Source organism: Gymnogyps californianus, chromosome 10, assembly GCF_018139145.2.
Source record: "Gymnogyps californianus isolate 813 chromosome 10, ASM1813914v2, whole genome shotgun sequence".
Classification (NCBI taxonomy): Eukaryota; Metazoa; Chordata; class Aves; order Accipitriformes; family Cathartidae; genus Gymnogyps; species Gymnogyps californianus.
In genome coordinates, this window is record NC_059480.1 from 16,227,982 (window position 1) to 16,251,803 (window position 23,822).

General features: G+C 46.6%; 1 protein-coding gene across 5 annotated transcripts in view; it reads right to left on the reverse strand.

Annotated features, from left to right (window-relative positions):
• The window catches only part of CCDC50 (coiled-coil domain containing 50), a 45,448-nt gene that overhangs the window by 13,047 nt on the left and 8,579 nt on the right, over nt 1–23,822 (reverse strand). For all 5 annotated transcript variants that reach the window (XM_050902317.1, XM_050902315.1, XM_050902319.1 and 2 more), the window contains exons 2-5: nt 14,622–14,684; nt 13,155–13,284; nt 8,176–8,266; nt 4,415–4,532 (exon numbers count right to left, since the gene is read on the reverse strand). In XM_050902317.1, the coding sequence (XP_050758274.1) occupies nt 4,415–4,532; nt 8,176–8,266; nt 13,155–13,284; nt 14,622–14,684 (402 nt within the window). The remainder of the gene's footprint in view (nt 1–4,414; nt 4,533–8,175; nt 8,267–13,154; nt 13,285–14,621; nt 14,685–23,822) is intronic.

A 23,822-nucleotide genomic window follows, 5' to 3' on the forward strand; every position in this document is an offset into this window, starting at 1 on the left:
CCATCCCCACACATATGTACACTTTCCCCATCACTTGGTTACCTGAGTCTCGCTGGCAGTCTCCAACCTTCCCCTGGGTCACAGCGTGTGGGGAGGGGGAATGTCTCCTGTGTCCCACCCTTTTGCAGTCTCTCTCCTCACCCCTCCTATGATCATCTCTAGATTCAGCATCATGGAGCTTCTCGTCATGCACCATCCTGTGTGACAAGTGGCCCTGATGACGAGATTTGTGTTTTTCAGGGTGCATCAGCTGGCTGCCGCCCCGATGCCAGGTCTCCTGCTCAGCCTCCAGTTCCATCTCAAGAAGAGGAAGGTGCTTTTCTCTGTCTTGCCTTATTGGCTTTCTGCTGCGCTGTGCCTGGTCTGCGAGTCCATGCTCTGACTCCAGGTCAAGACTGGGAGGTCTCCAAGGCTTCTCCCTGCCGGCTGCTCTCCTCTCCCACAGCTCCCAGCTATTGCTGCGGTCATAGGCGCCATGCTCAGCCTCTCTTTCCAGGTGAAGGCTGGGATGTCTCCTGGACCTTCCCTGGCTGGCTGATTTCCACTCCTGCCAATGGCCATTGCTGGCCTCACTCGGCTGAGGAGACCTCCGACGAACCTCCAAGGTGGAATGCTTGTGTTCGGAGGCACCGTCCGACAAAGGCGAGGGTGCTTCTCGGTGCTCTCTCTGCCGGTGCGTGCGCCTGTCACCACTGCGTGCCCTGCGAGGCTCAGAAGCCTGCTCTCTGGGGTCACCCCAGGGGTGCTCTGAGCAACGGGGGGACAAACAACGAGCAGGTTAGTGGTGCGGGGTTAATGGTGGTTCAGCAAGGCCAGACTCACAGCATGCAGATGAGGGAGCTTGATGCAAGGAGAAGCTGGAAGTGCAGGCAAAGCATGATGGCGTCAGGAAGAAGAATAACGGGGATGTAATGCTTGCAGGATATAACGGGGGACAGAGTGAAATGGCAGCCTGGCTAGCAGCAGGGCAGCACAAGAGGCAACGGGGCTGGAGCAGAAAGCACAGGTCCAGCCCTAAAGTGTGTCCAAGTACCTCCTAAGACAAGGACAAGCCAATATGGAGATGAAGGACTTTTAATGATGCCATTGGGGCTGAAAAACAGCCAGCAGAGCAGCTCATCTCCTGGTGACATGTCACTGCTGCAGGATACTGAAACCACCAGAGAAAGGCTTGCAATGGAGGGCACAAGATGCAGGCGAGGCTGGGAGGCAACGGGGCGGGGGCGTAAGGCCAGGAGGGGCCAAGCAGAGGGTCAGGTTGGATCCTGGTTTGTGAGCACTGGTGCCTTGCCCTGGCTTCAGGCACAAGGTTTTTCACCAGAAAAAACAGCCTCAGCTAACAGCGGGGAAGACCCACATAAAGCAGAAGGAAAAAAGACACGTGGGATGGGATTTGGGTTTTTTTTTTTTTTTTAAATGCAAGAATGAGGTGATGGATAGCTGCAGCATCCAAATATCTTCCACCACAGACTGTCACGTATCTCTTGCAGACCCAGAAGTTTCAGGGCCCGCACTTAATCATTGCCTAAATAAAAGTGTAGGCTCTGACTGCAGAGAGGGCTATGGAAATTTAACGGCAGGATAAGACTTCACAAAACCCAGGCTCCTGACCTCAGCAATGTAGCTGGAAAAGCCACATACTAGGCAGCTTGGCAGGGTTGTTTCCTCCGTGCTTTCCAGAAAGCAGGTGGAAATTTTCTTTGCTTTTAGTTTCAGTAATAAACCTGACACAGCTACGAGGATGCAGCAGTCTGCCTGTATACAATCTGATCGATTTATATTCCAATCGACCTATTTACTAAGAAAAATCCTTGCACTGAGTGAACTATTATCTCTCTACAGCAGCTTTTCAGAATGAAGGTGTATTTCTGAAGAAAAAAATTGCCTTGAAGCAGAGGCTGATTTGAAACAGAACTATACACAAAAAAACCCCCACCAAAAACCAGCAGCGCAAGACCTTCCTTCTCCACTGCTGAGAGTTTTTTTTAATAGTAGCTAAAATTATTTAAAATAGATTTCACTGCACATGAACTGCATTCTGTTTTAATAAATAGTTCTGCCTTCCTTACAATCATCTAGATTTTGGGGGGGGAGGGGGACAGGCAGGGGGACCACACCAAAATGGAACGTTCCCTTCAAGTCGTTCTATTCAGAAAAAACTTTTTCTTCAGAGCCAGCAAAAATACAGCTTACAGAAAATCCACCTTGAAAACAAATCTGTGTGACTTTTATCCAGAACAGGTATATTTTTAAAAATCCAAGAACTGTAAGAGTAACCACAGCAGTTCCTGTTAACTGGTTGGTTTTTCTGTTCAGTTTTAGATCATTCACAGGTTTTACAGAAAAAAAAGTATCCAATAAAACAATCTAAGTGACTTACTGAACAACAGAGACCAGAGCCTGAAAGCAAGAGTCAGTTTTTTAACAATACTAACAACGGTCTAAGAATTAATTCAATTTTGTCGTTAAGGAAAGTTCAGTAAATACAGCAGCAGAGAGCAGGAGATCACGAAAGAGCAAAGCGTGGCCGCGCTGGGAAAGGATTGCTGCAGGTAACGCAACCATGCCAGACAGCCCGAGCAGAAGATTTGCTTTTGAGGTATCTCAGGGCGATTAACTCCTCAGCAGGCACCGGTTCCTGCGGCACCTTCTGTAGGGGCTATGTAAACATTCTTTAAGTCCTGGTGTTACTCTCTCAAGCAGCAAGCCACTGAGCAAATACAGAAGTGTTTTTCATGGCACAGACACTTCTGGGAGGAACTCTGCCTTTTTTCACGTTTATTTTTCCACTTTTTAAGAGCTCAGATTGCTTTGGAGCAATAGCCCTAATCCACATTCCTCCTGGATGTGGACAAATTTTTATTCAGTCTCAAGACAGACTAAAACCAAAACAAGGGCTTTTTTTTGTTTAAGTTCACAAGCAATGAGGACAATACAAACCGAGGATGCTGAAGTCTAATCAAATGGTGCCCGAGTATTTAAGAGGTTCCAGATCAATGGACTAGATGATCCAGGCATCAAAATCCACTCCAGTCCTTTCTAGTTTTTAAGCAGTGTGGATCAAGAACAGCACTACTATGAATGGTGAGGCAAAACACCTTCTACCTCACCTCCAAGACCACAAATTATTGCAGGAAGAAAAATTAGACCCACAAGATATCCTGCTCTCCAAATCCACACCACAGTCTCAGTTTAGAGTCACAGGCTTTTGTCAGCCGATTTGTTATAAAAATCCATCCTGTCCTACCATCTCTTCATGGCAACTCTATTACCTATATTCTATTTTTTCAGGGACTTGTCCAACTTAATTCTGAAAAACTGAAGTGTGGGTTGGCCATAAGACTCCAAGATCAAAGTGTTTCCCAGCTCTGTACACGTAGCAGGACTTGTGGTCATGAAGTTTCCACTTGGTTACTGTTTTGCATTTTGTGCTTTGTGTTTCCTTGGCCATCCTTGAACTTCTTCCCAATTGCAACTAAAATACTTTGTGTAAGTTCAAATAAAAGACATTTAAAATCGCCAATGGCATTGATGTTAAAATGAGAAATAAGAGGTTTGATCTTCGTCTTCACAATCTGTTAAACAAAAGCAGCCCATCTCTTCACCACCACATTTTTTTTTTTTTTGAAGAAAGAACACAAGAACCACCACCAGTGCACAGCAAAGCCACCCCCAGATTGCTCCATAATTAAACACACCCTGATTCTCTCCTCCCAATTTAAAGAAGGTCTGTATTCAATCATGAAAGCCGACCAAGAGAAAGCAATACAGCACTGTGGGTCATATCTTTTCCACAACATACAGTCCCAGATGATAATGAGAGCAGAGACATTCTGTGGAGATGACCTTGTTATTCAGTAAGTCATTCAAAGCGGTTGTGCTAATTTTAATGCTTGGATACATACCTGCAAGGAGTTATTTTTGAAAGGCTGTTCCATGCAGCATTTATTCCTTTATGCACGTAGCCGTGCCAGCATCGCAGACGAGCACATGGAACTGTTTCTCTTCGAATGCAAGCATGGAATTGCATCTGCATTTCTCCCCCGCACGCTTGCAGTGTTACACAGAACTCACTATGGCTTATCAGTACCATCAGCTACTGTCTTTCCCCACAAGCCCTTTTAAAACATGCATGCATGGGCGTGCTTGCACATACACACACCACACACCCTATCCCTGTCCTTCAGGCCATCACCTAGGCCATCAAAAATTATAAAATTGTCGTTTGTTTTTTTTTTTTCAAAATATTTCCTGATTCTAGAATGAAGTCTGATCCTGACCCTGGAAACTGATGCAATGCTACAGTGCTGAATGCAGGACTGTAGGATAAGGGAATTCTCCTAAATGGAGTTGCCAGATCACCAGGTTCACCTATACTGCCATGATCTTGATCCTTTCTCTAGCAGAAACGTACCTCCATTTTCTGCATAATAGCTATCTTCATAGACTGTGTGTCCCTGGGATTCTGGGTGGTGCTTCTTGCGCTTTTTTTCTTCCTGCAGTTCTTTCTGTTGTAGGAGACGGGCAATGTCCTGCAGAGATGGAAGAAAACAGACATTACTTTTCCCCCCTAAAAAATATCTCCAGATTCTTTTATTCAAATTCTTTATTCAATTATGAAAATCTTGATAGTTTAATTTTTCAGACACGGCCACAACAGGGTTACTCTCAAATTCAACCCCTGGGCTGGACAGGGCTTCCAACTTCGTGGCTGACACAAGGGACCATCTCACCAACCAGTATCCAACCTCACCCAGACCCACCGCTAAACTTCCAACCCAATGGCAGACTTGCAGGTTCTTGTTCCACCTGCACACAAGCCTGCAAAGCCCTAATGGCCAAAGCATGGCAGAAGCGACTGCATGTGCAATCTTGGGCTTTCAGCAAGGATTTGGAAGTCACACAAGCGCACAGCCACTCACACGAGTGGGCTGGACCTCCCCCCTAGTCTCCACCACGGAAAGCAAAACACAGAGGTAAAGACTGTCTCCAGCTGAAGGCACTTCTGACTGGAAGAAGTTCCCGAGCAAGTCATGAACTCGTTTCAAACTAGCTGTAATTTACAGGGACTTATTGTGGTTTGAACCCAGCCAGCAAGTAAGCACCACGCAGCCGCTCCCTGCTCCCAGTGGGATGGGAAGGAGAATCGGGGGGGGGGGGAAAAGTAAAACTCGTGGGTTGAGGTAATAACAGTTTAATAACTAAAGTAAAATACTAACAATAATAAAAATATAATAATTGTAATGAAAAGGAATATAACAAAAGAAAGAGAGAGAAATAAAACCCAAGAAAAGACAAGTGATGCACAATGCAATCGCTCACCACCTGCTGACCGATGCCCAGGCAGCAATCTGCCCCTCCTGGCCAACTCCCCCCAGTTTATATACTGAGCATTATGTTCTACAGTATGGAATATCCCTTTGACTAGTTCGGGTCAGCTGCCCTGGCTGTGCCCCCTCCCAGCTTCTTGCACACCTGCTTGCTGGCAGAGCATGGGAAACTGAAAAATCCTTGGCTTAGGATAAGCGCTACTTAGCAACAACTAAAACATCAGCATGTTATCAACATTATTGTCACACTAAATCCAAAACACGCTGTACCAGCTACTAAGAAGAAAATTAACTCTATCCTGGCTGAAACCAGGACAGGACTGTAGGACGTCAGGCAGGGAAATGCATCAATTTGACAGGCAGAGGCTGAAGGAAAAGAAAAATCGAAAGGGACATTAGGAAGAGAGGACTAGGCACAAGGCAGGAGCGCTGCAGGGACTGCAGCTGTTTATCTTCTGTCACAATTTTGGTAGATATGCCATGAAAGAGAACAGCACTCCATTTTCCTAATTGGTTTTCCTTCGAGATGACTAATGGATCAACAAGGCCTAGCAACAACAAACAGCTCCCTGGGGCTTGCTCATTTGAGGCCCAGAAGCTTGCGAGTCAGTGGAGCTAGTCTGAAGCTAGGAAGAGAAGCTGGAAGATACCAGCAGGGCATGCTAGCCCTTTGGATGCTATTCATTTAAGCCTCCCTAATCCTCAGAACCTTTACAGAGCCACACATGTAAAGCGTACATTGCGGGCAGGAAAGGCATCACTGAAATGCAAACTAAAAGCCAACACCCTCCAGAGCAAAGCCAGCACTGGAGGACATTGGATGGGTGTTCAAGTACAAACCATTATTTCAGGATTCAGATCAGATCTGCTCAGTAACCAGCTCTGTGGAGGACCTGGGGATGTACCAGGCTCTTTACAAAATAAATAAATAAATAAATAAATAAAAATTCCTTCCCCTGACAAGGTTAACCTTTTCTAGCAAGAACAGTACGTCTATAAATATATGGGCTTAAGCACATTATCTCCAGGACTGAGACAGCTCAGGACTTGCAAATCCACACAACTATTTCTTACAAACTGGACTTGTAAGCAGGCAGGCTTAGCGCTTCATTTAAAATCCCTGTGCACCAGACTGGATCTGCCTCATGCAAAGCACTGACATAACAATGCCAGCCAGTACTGATATCAGAGAGCTATCACATACACCAGGCAGCTACTACACCCTTACATGTGACAAACACAAGATTAGCCCAGCATGTGGCCAGTACCAGTGTAATACAGAATGTCCTGCAGGGTACGTGCATAGATGCTGTGCCGAGGGCTACAGAAGGGGCTCTGATGTTTGTCACTCTGCCAGCTGACAAACCTCTGGGGCACTGCGCAGCCTCACTCACGTTGCTCAGGCTCTGCCTTAGCACAGGAGCCCACCCAAAACAAATAACGCTGCGAGGAACCCTGGAAGGAAAGCAGGATCAATTCAAGCTCTCCAGAAGTCCTGTTGCAAGGATGGGCGGTAGTCCCACACCCTGGTACCCAGCTGCAGCCTAACTCAGTCCACAGTTACATTCTAGCCACACTTAGGAACTTCCCATGTACCAGCAGGAAGAGAAAGAATATTTATGACTTCTTCTCATTGCTTTGAGCCACGTTCATTTGAAGGTTGCTCCCAACAGCACAAGATGGTCAGCATACTGGTTTGACAGGTTGCAGGGACCTGCTGTCAGACTGCTGACATCCCAGCAGCTCTATGTAAAACAGGAGGAAAGGTGCAATTCCCACAGCCAACATAAGTAGTATTGCATCCTCTTCGCCTTCCCAATAAAAAATGAGATAGATGGTCACATTTACAGCACAAATCCTTCAGCCAGAGTGTTGCTCCCACCCTTGTTGCTACAACCTCCTCTTGGAAGCCCTTCCATGTCTGCCTGGGCAGCCTTTCAGCACTTGCTTGGACTTAATGGTGTAAGAAGGAAATGAGGACTTGCACGAGCTAACTGATGCATCTGTCAGGTAAGGACACATTCTTATTTCAGGCTCTTCCAGGAAACACAGCCTTGTCTTCAAGCTCTTCCTATGGAGAAAATGCCACCAGGTGCCTTTTGAGCATCTTAAGACTACTCTGACTTCTCAGGAAGCTATCTATAATCAAAAATGGGGCCACACTCCAGGCTCACACAGGTGTTTCTCCACTCTGTGGCTTTCTTGAATACCCAAGCTGACAAGCTGACACAATAAAGTGATCAACAAGCCAAATCCTTTGAATACCATGGACAAACCACACTGCCCACTCTCAAGCAACAGCAGCAGAGCAATATTCTGAAATCACAAAAGGAATCTCCTAGCAAGAAACTGCAACAGAGTGTTCAGTCTGTGAAAGACTAAATTGAAGGTGAAGGAAGGTAATGGAGAAGCCAGAGATGGATGGCTGGGCTGAGGGTCCTACTGAAGTCTTTGCAGCAAAGACCAAGAAATCATGACCCAGGATTCTCCCAAAAGTAGTACCTGTCTTCTTGTACTTGAGAAAGAAAGCAGATCTCCAACTGCATAAGCAATGACACTTTCCTACACCAGGGCAATGAACACCTCAACAAGACCCGACCTATTACTTGCCCTCTTCGTTAGCAAGGCCACTGGCATCAACAATCCTTGTGACCCTTGAGCATGAGGACTATGACTATATCTTATTCCTGTAACAGGACTCCCCGAAATCTCTGTGCATACCAAGATCTGTGAGGACCAGGACTGACACCATGCAAGCCAACTCCTGCGGCTAGTGACCGAGAAATGCCTGCACTGAAAGGGCTGCTACAAATAGCCCTGCCATCCCTGCAGCTTTAAAGGTTACCTCATCTTTTTCCTCTTGCCTGCGGCGCTGCTCTGCTTCAAATACCAGCTTCACTTGGATTTCCTGAGCGATCTCGCAGTCCTGTCGTTCTCTAGAAGGCAAGGAGACAAGGATTATAGGCAGCTAGTCACAGGCATCAGTCACCCTGGAAAAAGGGATAAAAAAGCTAAAGAACCATCTGATTTACACGGAAGAATTATTACTCAGTATTAGCGCAGAGTCTATGAATCCTCATCAGGGACCAGGACTCCCTGTACTTACTGCTGGCCAAGTTTAGAAAACAGGCCAAGTTTAGAAAACAGGTACCAAAACATTCACAATCAGAGTATAAAGCAAGAGAAAACAGATTCATAGGCAGTTTGCTACGAAAGGAGGTAGGTACCATAGGATAGTGCAGGCCAAGGTAGCGCACAGGAGTCTCTGCAGACAGTCTAATTCTGCTGAGGAGGTTTTGTACACATGGTGCCAAAGGAGAGGTTTAGGGGTGAGGTTAATGCAGGCATTTCTGGGAAGTGGTTTTCACATGAAAGCCAAGAAGGAGAAAGTGCAGAAGTGCTGATAGCAAAATGCGGTACGTAGGCCAAGCAGAGGCTGGGGGTGGCAGTTCAGTAATGAATGAGAAATGCTGCTGAGATGGGATGAGACACAAAAGCAGAACCAGCGCCAAGAGGCAAAAGAGCAATATGCGTCAAAACGAGGGGTGAGGGAGCAATCATCCATTGCGGATGCAGGAGCAACACCATATTGCATTAACTGCAGACAGAAAGAGAGATATCAGAGTAATTGAGACATGAAATGAGAGTTTTGTCTGTGTGAATAGACCAGGAAGGCCGTATTTCAGGGACGTCATACAGAAAGCACCTGCAAGAACTGTGCCATACTCAGCCACGGGCTCTGATGCCTGGCAAACAGGCTGGAACGATGGCCAGGGGTTCCTTAGGGCAACCCAGAAAAGGGCTGGGGGATTTGAGAAGAAGGATTAAGAGCTCTCTCTTCAGCACTGTTGAAATTGAGCCAAAGACTAGCTCTAAACAGGTCAGAAAAATCAATCTAAGCTATCTCTGCAATTGAAACTACTGAAAGGCGAGACATAGAAGGAGATGAGAATGGGAACAGCAACAGGCAGAGCTTGCTTTATTAGAATACAATCTTTTGAAGAATATGCTGGCAATGATCAGATAGGTGATGGGAGGACTACCAAGAGTGTAGTCAAGCAAATATTTCAAGAGAAGCAGGTTCAGCTATGTCAAAGTTGGGCCCTGTGGGCTGGAGCAACTAGTTCTAGGCTTGAGCAAGGATCAGGGCATAAGTGACCTAGCAAACTTGGAGGCAAGGGACAGGAAGGGAGTCTAGGATGTGAGCGGAGGAAATTAAAGTAGTATTTGTAGACAAGCACTTTTGGTAGCAAAACAGAGAGAAGTGGCATGGCTGAAGCAGTCAGTGGCACCACAGAGCCTGCTTTTATAGAAAGTGAAGAAGAATGAGAAAAGCAGAAAGAGTGCATATGTGGCTTAGGGTGGGGAGGAAGGACACTGCAACAAGAAGAGGGTTTAGAGGACAAATGCCACCAAGAAACAACTGATCTGTCATAGGGAAGGAAAAGGACCACGCAGCAGGAGGGAAAAGAAGCTTCTTTATTTCTGGCAACTGCTCCTTGGAAGCAGACCTGCAATTGGGTACTGCATGTTATTTATATCCCCTTCCCCAAACACATATGAACCCCAAGTCAGTGTTACAACATGACATTTCCTTCCCTTTCCCAGACCACCACACTCGCGAACACTTGTACGTGTCCATAAACGGGCCCACACCTAGAGACACCCTGGAAGGCACTCATGAATTTCAGTGTTTGTAGAGCTGGAGTTATCAATAGGTCAAACATCTTCAGACATCAGTTTCTTTCATCCAGGCAATAAAACTGGCATTTTGAGTGTGTGCCTTTCACTTGACTCTTGGACGAGACCTGTTCAAAGGCACACGAGCTCACACGGCAGCAAGTCTAGTTCTTGAACCTGCCATATAAAAAGGGACCTTGGCAAACCTGGCACCAGCAGGGAACCACAGTCCCCAGCAAAACAATAGCTGAATATGCAAATCCTGGGCAGCAGGCTGTCAGCGGGCCTAAGACAGTGGATCCCTTATGACCCCAGTCTCAGAGGACATGAATCCAGGTAGAAAATAAGTTAGAAAGGTCAGACATATCAAGGCATTGCACGTCTCCAGTTCCCCTGGCACCTGTGAACAGAGCTAAGGTGCCAGGTTCATCAGCACCAACTGACTTGCTAAATGCTTAAAATACATCTTACTGCAGACAAACAGGAGACAGAAACAGCTAATCGTCTTTCAGAGCCGAGGCAACAAGGTCATTGCCTCTCCATTCGCAGCAAAGAACACTAGAAGTAATGCAAAAGCAGAAGCGTTTTCTTGTTCCTGGTGACACGCATCTTGGAATACACTGTATCAATCTCCAGGAACCACTGAACAGCAACAGAGGATTAGATTTTGAGTTTTATTGCTCAGCGGTAATTAAATACTGAGACTTGATTAGTTAATCAACATAAGCTAGTGTTTCAACTTGACTGAGCATAAGAAAATAGGTTAAAGAACTTTGACAGTTCTTTTTGTCCTTCAGTTTCTTTAGTGAGTTCAAATGCCCATCAGTCCCCAGAAATCAGCCAGAGCAACATAAATGTCACCATCCCTGAACATCACACCTATGTATCCTTCGCTCCTGGGTAGCCACGAGTGTTAAGAGTGTCACAGAAACTCTACATTAGTTTAGGAAAAAAAGAGAAAAAAAAAAAAGTCAGTGTGATCAGAAAGCTCCCATTCACGTTGGCTGTAGCAAGTAATCGTTGCCAGATGAGGAGAAAAAAAAAATAAAAGGGTTTAAGGGAACTATTCAAAGGAACTGTTCACATTAGCGTAACAGAACCATCACAGCACTGGGAGCAAAACAAGGAAAGAGCATATTTTCACGGTATTTCTGACAGTTATTTTAGCAACCTTGCTACTATGCTTGGCAGTGTGCAGGCTGCTCAGCTAGATGCGAGAGATGCTTTTAAACAAGCATGAAAATAAGGTTTGATGCTTCCCTGAGCTCTGAAAAAGAAAAGAACAGTTACTTCTATTCTCTCATTTATCTTCACAAAGTCTTTCTGAGAGAATCTAAGATTTGAAAGACAGAAGAAAGCCCATAAATTTGAAGAGCTGTTTTATGTTCCCTGTTTCTAAAGATCACCTAGTTCTGCCCCTTTACTCCTCCCATCACCTTGCAGTGTCAAAGTGTCCTAGATGATACAGAAAGCAACAGCAGCGAGGATCATTTTGTTGCCAGAACACACTGATCTTAAACAAGGAGACAGTGGGAACGTACAAAGAATTAAGGAAGAAAAAGATCCAATTACAAAAGGATGCCTCCAACTTTTTTTACTATTCTTGCAGAAGAGCTCATGCTTTCAGGAGCAGAACAGCTGCTGACACAACATTTTGCATCAGCAGTTCTGCCTGTAACTTGGCTCACAAAGTTCGTAAATCCCATTTTACATAGTCCTACAACAAGAAAATTGTTTGCAGTTCCCAGCAAGTAACAAAAAGGAATCATCTCTGCCATACAAAATTAATTTTTATGTTGTCATTTACATGCTCACATCTCTAATTGGTAATGAAGACAAAACTACTGAAAGAAAGCACAGACTTGAGAGACACATGTATCCACCCAGTGCTGCCTGAGTATGCTGGGAACATTGAAAACAGTGGCTGATTTGTCACGCCTCAGCTTCAAATCTTCTATGAGCAGCTCCTTTGAAGCCAGTCCTATATCTCACACATCTGCAATACAGAGCTCTTCTACTCCATCACTGTCTCTGCCAGATGAGCCACCCAGCATCTGTGAGCCACCACCAACTGTACCTGGTGGGTGGCATCACACAGCACAACACAAACCGGGAGGCAGCACAGCCACTGGGAGATGCATCCTGCCTTGCAGACCCTGCATTTGCAGGGAGCTCCATCCTGCCATCTCTCATCATTGGGATCTGACTGAGCCCTGTCACACGACCCATTTGTTACATCTCATGCATTGCAAGAGACCGGTGGGTGCGGGCGGGGAACAAAAGAAAAAAAAAAAAAACAACCAAAGACAACAAAAAAGAAAAGCACCAATGTCAACTCTGGATTGGAAAGAACAGTTTGTTTTTCCCTGCACTGCCATGTTTAATTTCTACACCAGCTCCACGGCCTAAGAGCCATGGCACACAGAAAGCCAAATCACAGGCCACAGGGTTAGATCTGGCGTGTGGGTCCTGAGCAAATGTGCAGAGCAAACTGGATCGCTCCTTAAACATCCTCCCACAGCTGCTGCAGAAGTCAGTGACTGCGAGAGAAGGCCTGTCCCCCAACACCCATCTCCACCAATTGCCCCTGGGGCAGCAGCTCCTCTTCCCAGGTCACTTCACACTGGAGTATCTGCAAGTGCAAGCAGGGGCTTTCAGCTGTTCAGTGCAGCAGGACACTAAAAAGCACTGAGCCCAGCTCCTCAAAAGCACTCATCAGGCACAATGCAAACATGTCAATATCTGCAATTTCCACAAGAGAGAGAATTCACTGTAACACTGTGTATTTCTGTGGTGCGGTTTCTTCTTTCTCAGACTTTAGTCAGGGACAAGGTCAACACAAGTGGCCAAGTTACCCCACTTTGCCAGCAGGCAGCAGAACAGGAAGGCTCCTTCCCATGGTCAGGCAACAGAATCTAAGCCAGGACGGGGCCCCAGGACCACTTACTCCCACCCTGTTCTCTTTACTCTGTGCCAGAGCCTAGTATCAATACTTTCACGGCAACAGATAGCCAAAGGAAAAAGGAAACAAAAGCAAAAGGCTGATCAACCTGAACCCCACGTACTGTCAATCAACTCAAAGCAGCTGATTTCAGCGCTCTGACCAAATGGGACTAGCATTTCAACAGCTCCATCCAAACTCACAAGTCTTTTCGGTGTTTTTGGATTTGAGCACGTGCTTTCAGATCCTCCTCTTCTTGCAGTTGCTTGGCCACCTGCAAGTCATGCTGCACCAGACGATTACGTTGAACATTTGTTGCCAAGTGATGCTCAACTGGAAATAAACACAGATAAGAACCCCCAAATCAGCCTGCAGAACTTCACAGTGTGAACAAGACAAAGCAAGTGGGAGGGAGATTCCAGGCCAGAAAGGAAGACAGTTCTTGGCAGGGAAACATCATGTAATATGTCTAAAGGTGGGGAAGTCCTGAACTGAAATTACGCTAGCAGCTTCAGATTGCCTCGTTTCAGCACTGAGGGGGCTGTGTATGTGTGTGTTACCAAAACAAGATCTGCATATCTTAATCACATCCAAGTTTATAGAGAATGCTTTTTAGGCTTTGGATTTCATTTTCTGGCCATGGGAAATTACCCTAGATTAATAAAGTGGGTCTGGAAGGGACCACCAGAGGCCAGTGAGGATGAGCTGTACCTAAACCACTTCTTATGGATGCTTCCCTAATTTGTTCTCAAGAACCTCTAGAGGAGGAAACTCCTCTCTCTCTCTCAACGTAATCGGTTCCATAATCTCACTACCTTTATATTTAGCAACAGAGCAACTGAGTACTACAGTGAGTCCTTCACCATACATGGATACTGTCTGCAAGAAAAGACTGCTACGTGAGCTGCAGCTGACAGCCATCTTTAATTCAGTGGTCTCAGGTTCCAGCAGCAAAGGCACAGCTTCAGTGCAAGCTGCACGCTTGGCGGAGTAGCTGGAACGGTATTAGCACCTAGTACTGGTAGATACCAATGGTCTTGGCACCCAGCAAAGCAGATTAGAGGCCGCCATGCCTGAAACTGCAATGCAAACATACCTGAACTAACAGATGAGCATGTAAAAGAAAAAAAAAATTCACCAGTCACTTTGAAGTTCCTGGCTGTACTTTTTTTCTCCTTTTTAAACCCTTGTAGTGTACAGCTGCCCTACCTCAAAATGTCTTAAAAGGAAGCCTCCTTTCAAAAGGCAGGCACTAGCAATTCTGAAATAAGTAAATAAACAGACCTCTCCTGGTTGCACCTCAGGTCAGCCTATAAAACTTGAAGCTTCCAAAATTGCTAGTCATTTCTAAAAACCTTGCACAGCAACAAAACCTCAAGTGCACTCATACATGCAATTTTATCATAAATGGCATCAACAAACTCAACTCCAAAGGAAAGCGCAAAATTGAAACATGAAATGCAACTATCTCTAGGGTACAATGTGAGCTGGGGCAGAACGCAGAGTAGCGTTACAGGACAGTGAAGACAGTACTAATAATCTGTATTCCATTAAAAAGAATAAAAAAAGAAATAAAAGCAGGGAGGATTTTTCTTAGCAAAACCAAACAAAGCCAGATACCCATTGGGACAAATTTGCTTCAGTTTGTTGCAAAGATCATCGTTACTTACTCTCTTGCTCCTGTAAGTTATGGGCCAAGGTATGATCTTCCAGAACAGCAAAGTCTCGACACACTGGACAGGGAAACAAAGCCAAGAGAATTAGCATCAGGAACAACAACAACAAAAAAACCAAAACAACAACAACAAAAAAGCATCAAAAGAGCTATGGGGATCGGGGAAGCATACATACACAGAGACTTCTAACATACCTTCTACCAGCCAAGGTCTGGACTTGTGTTTTTTTCCCTCTCCTGCACTTGTGGCTATTTTTGCACGCACTTACTTCTTTGTCCCTGTTTGCATAAAAAGCCTTCTCCACTCTCCCCTCCACTTCTTTAGTTTAAGACCAGAATTGCCCATGCCACCACTGGATCAGACCTCATGTACAAAACCCTGTGTTCCACCCAGATTTATACCAATGCCCATGCTGACTGTGTTCAACTAAAAACAAGGGCAAGTGTTTGTGCTTACTATGACTTTCTTTGCCAGGTTAAAGAGTCTGAGAATAGTATTTTCTCCACACAAAGGCACATGCACACTGGCACCTCTGCAGAGCTGAGCAGACTGAGCTCCATGGCTCTTGCTGCAAGGCATTTCTACCAGCTCAGGCATCATTTTACAGTTGTCTCTTGTAAGCTTCATTGACTTTTTCAAGTCCAGATGCTGGATTTGTACCTAGAACCCAGATATGGGATCAACCACAGTTTTACTGGCAGGGATAAGCACAGCTTCTTAAAAAAGATGCTGAAAACAACCCAGAGACAAGCTAAATGGGAAGGGGACGAGCTCCCTTTGGCACCAGTCTGAAAGCAGCAGATTTTTGCCAATGCCTATCACTTTCACACTTGAACTTTCAAAGGAACACTCTACCCACACTGTAGAAAAACACCAGTGTTTATTTTTAACTTGCTATGATAGGCAGTAGGGCAACAAAACACAAGTCACATACATATTGGGACAGGGACACACACACAGAGCATTCGGTTCAGCCTTTTGCTGCTAGATGCACATCAGCTTCTCAGTGAACCAAGGACAAACTGTGACCTGTGCCCCCAAACTGCAGGATGCGGCCTCGCTCCGCACATCTGCCATACATGGGGTTCCCGTCTGCTTCAAGGGGAGTTTAAGGCAGGGGCACTGAAACATTTACACCGGAGAGGCCTGCCACTCGTTTTTCCCTCAATGTAACAAGCTAAGCAGCTTAGCAGGACCCAAAAGGGGAATATCTCCCATTTGAAACATAAGGCACAATCCAAAGAACTACAGGGTGCTTCCGAAGCTGCAGAGGGAGGTACAAACCACTGCCGCTGCGCTCCACAGGCGAAACCTCTGGGGAAGACCAAGGTTTCTCTTTAGCAGAGCACAGTGACAGCCTAGAAGAGAAAGTGAAAATAACCCCAAAACCCCCAGAACGTACCAAAACTATAAGGGGAATTTATGAGGAACCCATTTATGAAAGGGTTCAGAGTCAGAGAAGATAAAACATTTCCATCACCGTAAAGGGTAGAAAATACAAGGAAATGAGAAGGTAGCTGCATCTTCCGGAGCCACAGTCTCACAAGCCTTCCCTCTTCTCACACTGATGCACATGCTGCACTGGAGAAGCATCGAGATGCTCCTCTGCACCCAGGTATCTCCACAAAATATCTAGAAAAGTTTCGAGCTGTGTGTACTAAGACGTCAGATAAATGCTTTATCCTTTATCGTATTCAACAGAATTTTTGGTTGAGTCTTTCTGCATTGGAGGGTGTTTTACAGATGACAAAAGCTCCTAACAGCTAGAGCAGCGCTTCAGGGCAGGAGAGTGACAAGCAGCAGGGTGGAGATGAGGACAAAGATTACGGTTATACGATCCCATAGTGACTCACTTTAAGCATGTACAATTCTGAATGGTGCAATTAAGGTTTTGTTGTTGCCTTTTTTTAATTGCAACTTCTTTTAAAAAAGGAAAGAGGATGCAAAACACCAAATAGCACTGAAACACTTCCAGTGGGCATTTGTGTATAAATAAAGAAACGCTGCCTTCAGCCACAGATCTGGAAAAGCCACAGCTGAGTTGCAAGCAGCAGTGCTGTTCACAAGTGACATACCTAGGGTGCTTGGTGGTCATGAACATATGTTTTTATGGGATAGGGCAAGAGGATCTTGCCCATAGAGACTTTATTTCTGTGGTCCCTAATACTACTTCAGCTTCATAGCGTGATTGTGGAACAACCGCCTTCTGCTTACAACATGCATCATCTGGCCTCCTGGAAGGGTACACGCAACTCAGAGGTTTGAGCCCTACTATCAGTTCAGAGCTAAGCAAAGACACCTCAATACAGAGCCACAAAACAGTCTGCCCAAATCCAGGGCTGTGCTTTTACCACCACATATTCAAGAAGCAGCACTTGCTCCTGACAGTTAAAAAAAAAAAAAGGGGGGGGCGGGGAGGGAAGTGTTATTTTTAACTGCAATAGGTCTCTGAGCAAGTCCACTGCACAGCTGCCTGAACAGCTGCACTAGCAAGACAAGGCGCGCAGCACAGGAGCAAGGACAAACATTTCAGAGCTGCGTATTTTTTGCATAAAGACTGCTGCTGTAAGAAATGCTTATGAAACTGCATCCCAGCCTTCCTAACTCCTTTCTGCACAGGCTCATACACTGCTCTGATCCTCATGGTATTCGAGCTCTGCCTTGTCGGTCATGGTGCTGGCAGACCTTTGCTCCATCCTCCCCAGAGAGGCACAGGTGCAGAGGAGGACTTTAGGTTTTTTACTCCATTCTACCCACACCCAGACACACTTCTCTGTTTGGGAAAAAAAACATGTTGACAGAAACATGCTTGGCATACAGGCAAGAAAGTGGGAGGGCCGTGGTAGAACACTGCTGCTCTTCTCTTGACAGTCTTGCACCAACCCCAAAAAAGTCTCATCTCCTCCAGCGAGCTTCGTTCCTACACTACAGCAATGACTGTTTAACCCTTTTAAGATTGATGGGCCATTAAAAACTTTCTAAAGAAAGCATGGCCTCAAAAAGGCCAAGTGCATATACTGTTGTGTTGTACAGATGGACCTGCTTCTTCTAGCTGCTCCTCCAGAGAGCTGTTGGAAGTAGTCTTTGGGTCTCCAAAATCAAACAAACAAGCATAAACAAAGAAAACAAAACAAACTCCTCTGGTCCTCACTTCCCACAGGCCACAGCTGAAAGCTGCTGGATGCCAGAGACATAAAGCAGGGACTCCTGTCTGGTTGTTTTGGCTCTTCAGGACAGGTCTGTGCCACTTGGAGCTCAGTGCCTGGGCCAGGAAGCACACACAGCCCGGGGTACCACCACATGCACTTCCCAGCTCACAACCCGAAGCAGTCTAGCTCAGATCCAGTGCCACCCCTAACACGGCCATGCAGCACCCAGACCTGAGGTTGTGCCCAGCCACCGCCTGCCCTGTCTCTGCACACAGGGACAAAGCAAGTGGGGACAACGCCCTGGGACGAGCCACTGAGTTGCAGGGCCTAGACATGAATACAGGGGCTGGGTCTTACAACAGTGATGATTAATAACCATCCAGCTTCCCTCTCTCTGTACTGGATCTTGATGGGATAATGATATGCACACTGGAAGCTCCCAAGTGTCTGGGCTCCACGGTGCCCCCATCTCACAGAGGACACAGCACAGAGCAGGCTGGTGGGCCAGCAGCAAGCCTTGGGTTTGCTCACACGTTTGGATTCATTTGTGCACTGCTGAAGAAGCCGCCTGGCTGCGTATACACTCCTGTTAAGCTGCTCTTACAAACCCACGGACGGATGGCTTGAGCATACAGCCCTCGCTTTGTGCTGCTGAAGCTGCTGGCAGGGCAGACGGCACAAGAAGACCTTTCGTCACTGTCAGAAACTTGGCTGGGCTGGCCACCTCCAACTCATCTGAGCACATTATTCCCAAGTCCCATCAGCCTGAGAACAACATGCAAAGGAAGATGAGAACATCCCATTACGAACACAATGAAGCACTGTCAGCCAGCCAGGTGGCAAGAGATGGGGACACCTGCAACTCCCTTGCAAGTCTGGGGGCGATGGCAAGTGCAGAGCACTCCCTCAAGACAAGACCCAGTGCCCATGGCACTGTGTCAAGCATGACCGCAGCTGCAAGTGAGGCCAAGGAAACCAACCCTCCGTCCTTGAAGACATGTATCCAACGAGGCAACTATGCAATAACTGGAGATGTGGACCAGCCAGGCATGGTCTGAAACGAAGCTTCATCGGCGCTAGTCCTCATCCCCTGCCCAGTCTCAGCGTGGCCCCAGCACACTCATTACTAGGTATTACATGCACTGGGTTTGTGCTGAGAAACAGGATGGCCCCAATGACAACGCAGGGACTCACAATTCCTCCTCTCCAAGAGGCTTTGTATTTAAGGGGAAAGAAATGTATTTCCTTATTCCCTAGCTGTATGCCTAAAAAAATGAAAGGTAAGATTAATGTTACATTCACTGCTGTGAATTAACTTGACTTCCCATCCCTGGGCCCTGGCTTCGAGCCATCAGACAGTCAAACAAACAGCAGGGGTGCAATCAGAGCAGCTACAATTGGCAAGTCCAGTGAAGCGTGAAACATTAACACCAGGTTTACCATAGTCTGATTAAGCCAATCTGCCTTGGCACAGCAGGGAGCAGGCCTGGGATATGCGCTTCTGGCACAGCTGTCAATGAAAGAAATGCCAGCCCAGGAATCCCAGCCGCTGCCACAGCCAGCAGAGGTGCCAGCAGAGGAGGATGAGGGCAGAAGCATGGCTGGAAGCATCATCCTCTGCAGCAGTGGTGGGCTGCAAAATCTATGCAACGGCACGAAAGAGGGAGCTCACTTGCTTGAGGGATCCTGAAGAGCCTCTCTACAAGTTCCAAGCACAGGTCTTCTCCACTGGTAGGAGTTCACCTCAAAAATAGGCCTTTCTAAGCATCGCTGAAGCAGTGCATCTGAGGCTCCTGCAGCACGGTTGCAAGCCTTGCCTTTATGGCTGACATAAGAATGTTTCCAGGTACAACTTGGCAAAATTTCACAAAATAACCTTTTCCTTTTTATATTCTGCCGCTTGCCTCACTAGCTTTCTCCACCTTTACCTCAGCTCCATAGCTCAGCATTTCTAACACCAAACTGCTTCAAAGAGAGTGGGGTAACCACAACAGAGGAGCAAAGACAGCCTTAGATGTTGCTAGCGATATTTAGGTGTGCAACAAAGAAGTAGGTAACATCCAGGAACAGGCGGTGTGAATGTGCGCTGTCTCTACAAGAGGTCAAACCCCACTGGCTTCTCCAGCAAGGCTTGGAGCAAAACATACACACCACACCCCCCGCCTGAAGTCTTAGACTGTGTTTTGACATCCGCTGAAGGGCCCAAGGGCCCCCTTGGTTCATGTGGCCCATATGACATGCTCTGGGACACTAGCCAATTCAATGACCCAGGGACCACACAAGCACGCTCCAAGCATTTCCTTTTGTGTCTTAAAAAACATCTCTTGCTCCCCACCCCCTCCACTCGCAACATTTTCCCGTCAGCATCATGTGCTGGATAATTCACAAAATAAACTAGAAGGTGTGAGTCATGCTTAGTTTAGAGCATCTGCAGTTTTTGCATCGTGAACTGAAGGACAGGAGGGAGAGGAAAGACAAAAGTGACACAGGAAAAAACAGTTTCATCAGCTAAAAATCACTTTTTAGGGCCTACAGAGCTGACAAATTAAGTGGCAAGCAGCAAGTGCAGCCTGTCTCAGTGCAGCAGTCTCAGGAACATGCTGAGTTATGAAGATCCCTGCAGATTAGAAAGCAAGCTGGGACCTCATAGAGACTCTTACCAGCAGGGACTGGCCAGGCCATTCCAAGCAAGGTAAGCCCTCCAAAATCTGCAGATCGTTTCCTTAAAACAAAGCCAATGTGACCAAGCAGCCACCTAACTGGAGATGAGGGGCTACCCAGAGTGCAGTTTCCAGAGGAAACATGCAACTGGGACGTTTCCTTCTCACCCGCAGCAGCAAAGCTGCTCTGCGAGATACATGGCCTGACCTCAGCATTTCTCATTTCTGTTCTGCCTCTCCCATTGCACCAGGAGATTCCTGAGCTCAATGGAGGCTGGCCAGGACACGTCTCGGCTGCTGCAGCTGCAGTTACACAGACGGCATTCCTAGGACCTTGTTCACCAGGCACCATCAGTGCCAAGGACATCAGAAAACTCGCGCAGGAGAAGGTGGCTCCCAGGCAGAGGGCAGGGCTGGGCAGCCTGGGGAAGGGAACGATTTCTGCTTCTCAGCCACAGCACCAGACCATCTCACGTAGCCAGGAGCTACGAGGCAGCACAAGGAGACTGGGCAGCCCCATGGGGAACTAAACCGAGGGGTCTCGGCCTAATTCTTAAAAGCGTAAACGTGCAAAGTAAAAAAATATTGCCACTGAACCACGTTTTTTTTTATTGGCAGTCTTGGCCTGGAAGCTAAGAACAGCTTGGGATTTGGGAAGGAGGTTATTCTCTCTGCTCTAAGCTAATGCCTTGAGGTCAAGGCCAGAGAGGTTTGTGCTCCGCCTGCACCGTTCTCCAACAATAAGCTCTCACCTGCCCAAACAATGCTTTAAAAAGGAAGACTATATATATTTTGGAACCAAATCCTGAGAACGTGAGTCTATTTTTTAACCTGCCTTGAAATAGAAATCAGCAGCATTCACAAAATGCCTTCTCTGAGGCTACTAATTTGGCATTCTTACTTCTGCAGACCTGCCTGCAAACTGTACTGTAAAGCAGTCTCAAGCTGAGAGAGCATCTGCTGAACACCCCAAAGCAGAAGGTGATGTGCTTGTGCAGTATAAACAGGGAGCTGGAGATACACAAGATCGCAAAAAACCAGCACCACAAGGGAGCTCGAAAGGTCATCCTAGAGCATGCCCCAGCCACAAAATTTGATAAAATTTATCATTCTGCCTTTATTACAGAAGGCTGCCATCTTTTTCATCATTGGATAATTGCAGCCTACATCACTTCATCTGCAATCTTTCTAAATAAGAGCAACTCTTCTTATCCCCCAAGCTTAAAACACAACCCATAGGTCAAGAATGTTACAAACCATGTCTTTGACTTCCAGAAGAAAACATTGAGTCGAAGCACTTCAAGCTTGGACATACAGACATACTTGAAAATGGCGTTGAACCTTAAGGAGTACTGGCACCCATGCTTTGAAAATTCAGCCTTTTCAGCCAGGTCCAACTGGGTCCCCAGATACAAAGTACTCCAAGTCACAAGAACTTTCCAAAACCCCTCAGTCCTACAGCCAACATTTCTGCTACAGCTGCTGCCTCCTATTTCAGAAATGTCTCTGCATTGAGGGGCTTAATACATACAGTATTTTGCCACTTTAAAGCAGAGAGCAGATATGTAAGCCATGATATGTTAATGTTTGCATGCCATTACCTGCCAGGCTCAGAACACTATTATCTCCGTAGCTCTTTCTTGAGTGCCCCAGCGTCCACCAGCCTGTACAGGACTGCCTAGACCCAAAAGGTCACTGGTGAGCTCAGCCATCACGCTGTGGACGCATCAGTAACATTCAGGTGGATGGGTATAAAAACCTCAAGGTAGATATATTGGCCAGGGATGGCTTGGCTAGTTTGACACCACAGCCAAGTAGTAGACCCCAGGCAGCCAAACACCCACTTCACTGACAATATTTGAGGCATAACTGGGTCTCTGTGTGGAGGAAGTTAATCTTAATCATCGATGAGAACAAAAGTTGCTTCTCTAGTCGTCCTCTCCAGCATCTGACACAGCTTCAGTTGACTCAGCTAATACCACATGTGCAAAATTAACAATCAACAATAAAGACAGGGAGTTTTCCTAGCAGTCAACCTTCACCACTGCCTCCCAACCATGGATCACAAACCAAGCAGCACTGCCTCCAACAGCTGTGTTTTACCCTCACTTTGCCCAAGGGCAAACCACCACACGTGTCAGTGGAGAGCGGGGCAGGAGTTACCTTCACTAGGAGAGGTCAAAATCTCTGGCTCACACAGATGTCCACATGAGCACTACTGTAGCTGTAAAATATGCCTTCAGCAGTGTCCCATGGATCATATGACACTGTCCCTTTCTGGAGGCTTTTTTGTCTCTTTTGCAGACAGGATGTCATGGCAGTTTTAGTTTTAAGCCCAACACCACTCATTTAAACTGGTGTAAGGGAGGGGGGAAAAGAAAAACAGTCTCCTTTCATGCACAACTCAAAACAGCCACCCACTCAGAAAACTGCTCAGGCATGGAGCTTGCACCTCAAGAGATTTGCACTATATACGCTCCCTTCCCCCAGACCTGTCTCAGCGGTAATCACCATATTTTGCTTTGATCTGTTTATTTCAGTTTTTATTTCAGCATTTTAGGCAATTTTATACTATACAAAACTCTTGGAAGGACACACTGAATTTCCCAGATAGGCAAAACTTCTGTTCTCTGCTAAATGCAAGCCTAAATCCCTTGTTCAGTTCAGTAGTTTCTCTGCACAGAGCTGGCAGGTCTACTTTGTGGTTCAGGGTGCCTCTCAGGAACCATGGCACCCTGGACCTCAGATGCTTCACTAGCACTTCTAAGCCCTCAGTTTTAGGCTGTGGTGAATAAGCTCACGGAGCAGCTCCAGAAAGGCAGGCAGGCAGCTGGAAGCAGAGATAATTCAAAGTGTCAGCTCTCCCGGGCTTCTCTTCCAGCTTAATCCTAAAAGATAATGTAGCAAAATACAAGGGACACAGGATTCAGAAAGGGAGCTCTCAATGCCCCTCTGGTCCAAGTTCATGCACTGACTCAGTCCGGTGACTGTTGACACAAGGCTGACTTCTGAAAGCCGGACGCCCATGCAGAAGGTGCCAAGTGCCAAAAAAAAGGTTCTAGTTCCTCTCAAAACCCCACGGTGTGGTTTTACACCACAGCGACCCACAGTTATTTGGAGGAACAAGCACCTTTGGAGAGAACAAGCAGAAGAAAGACTCCCTCAGAGATGCCACTTGCTTTTCAGCCTTTGGGTGACTAGAGCCAAGCCTGAGACTGCTCCAAGGCTTGTAGCTAAACGGGAGCTGCAGCTGGAAGGGTGGACCGCAGTGTCAGTGCACATGCGAACAAGCCAGGTTTTATTCATCCAGATCAGATACCAAGAGAAGCAAAGCTCCAGCAGGATGGGCCTTAGGGCAGCCTCCCAGACTTGCTGGAAACCTGGAC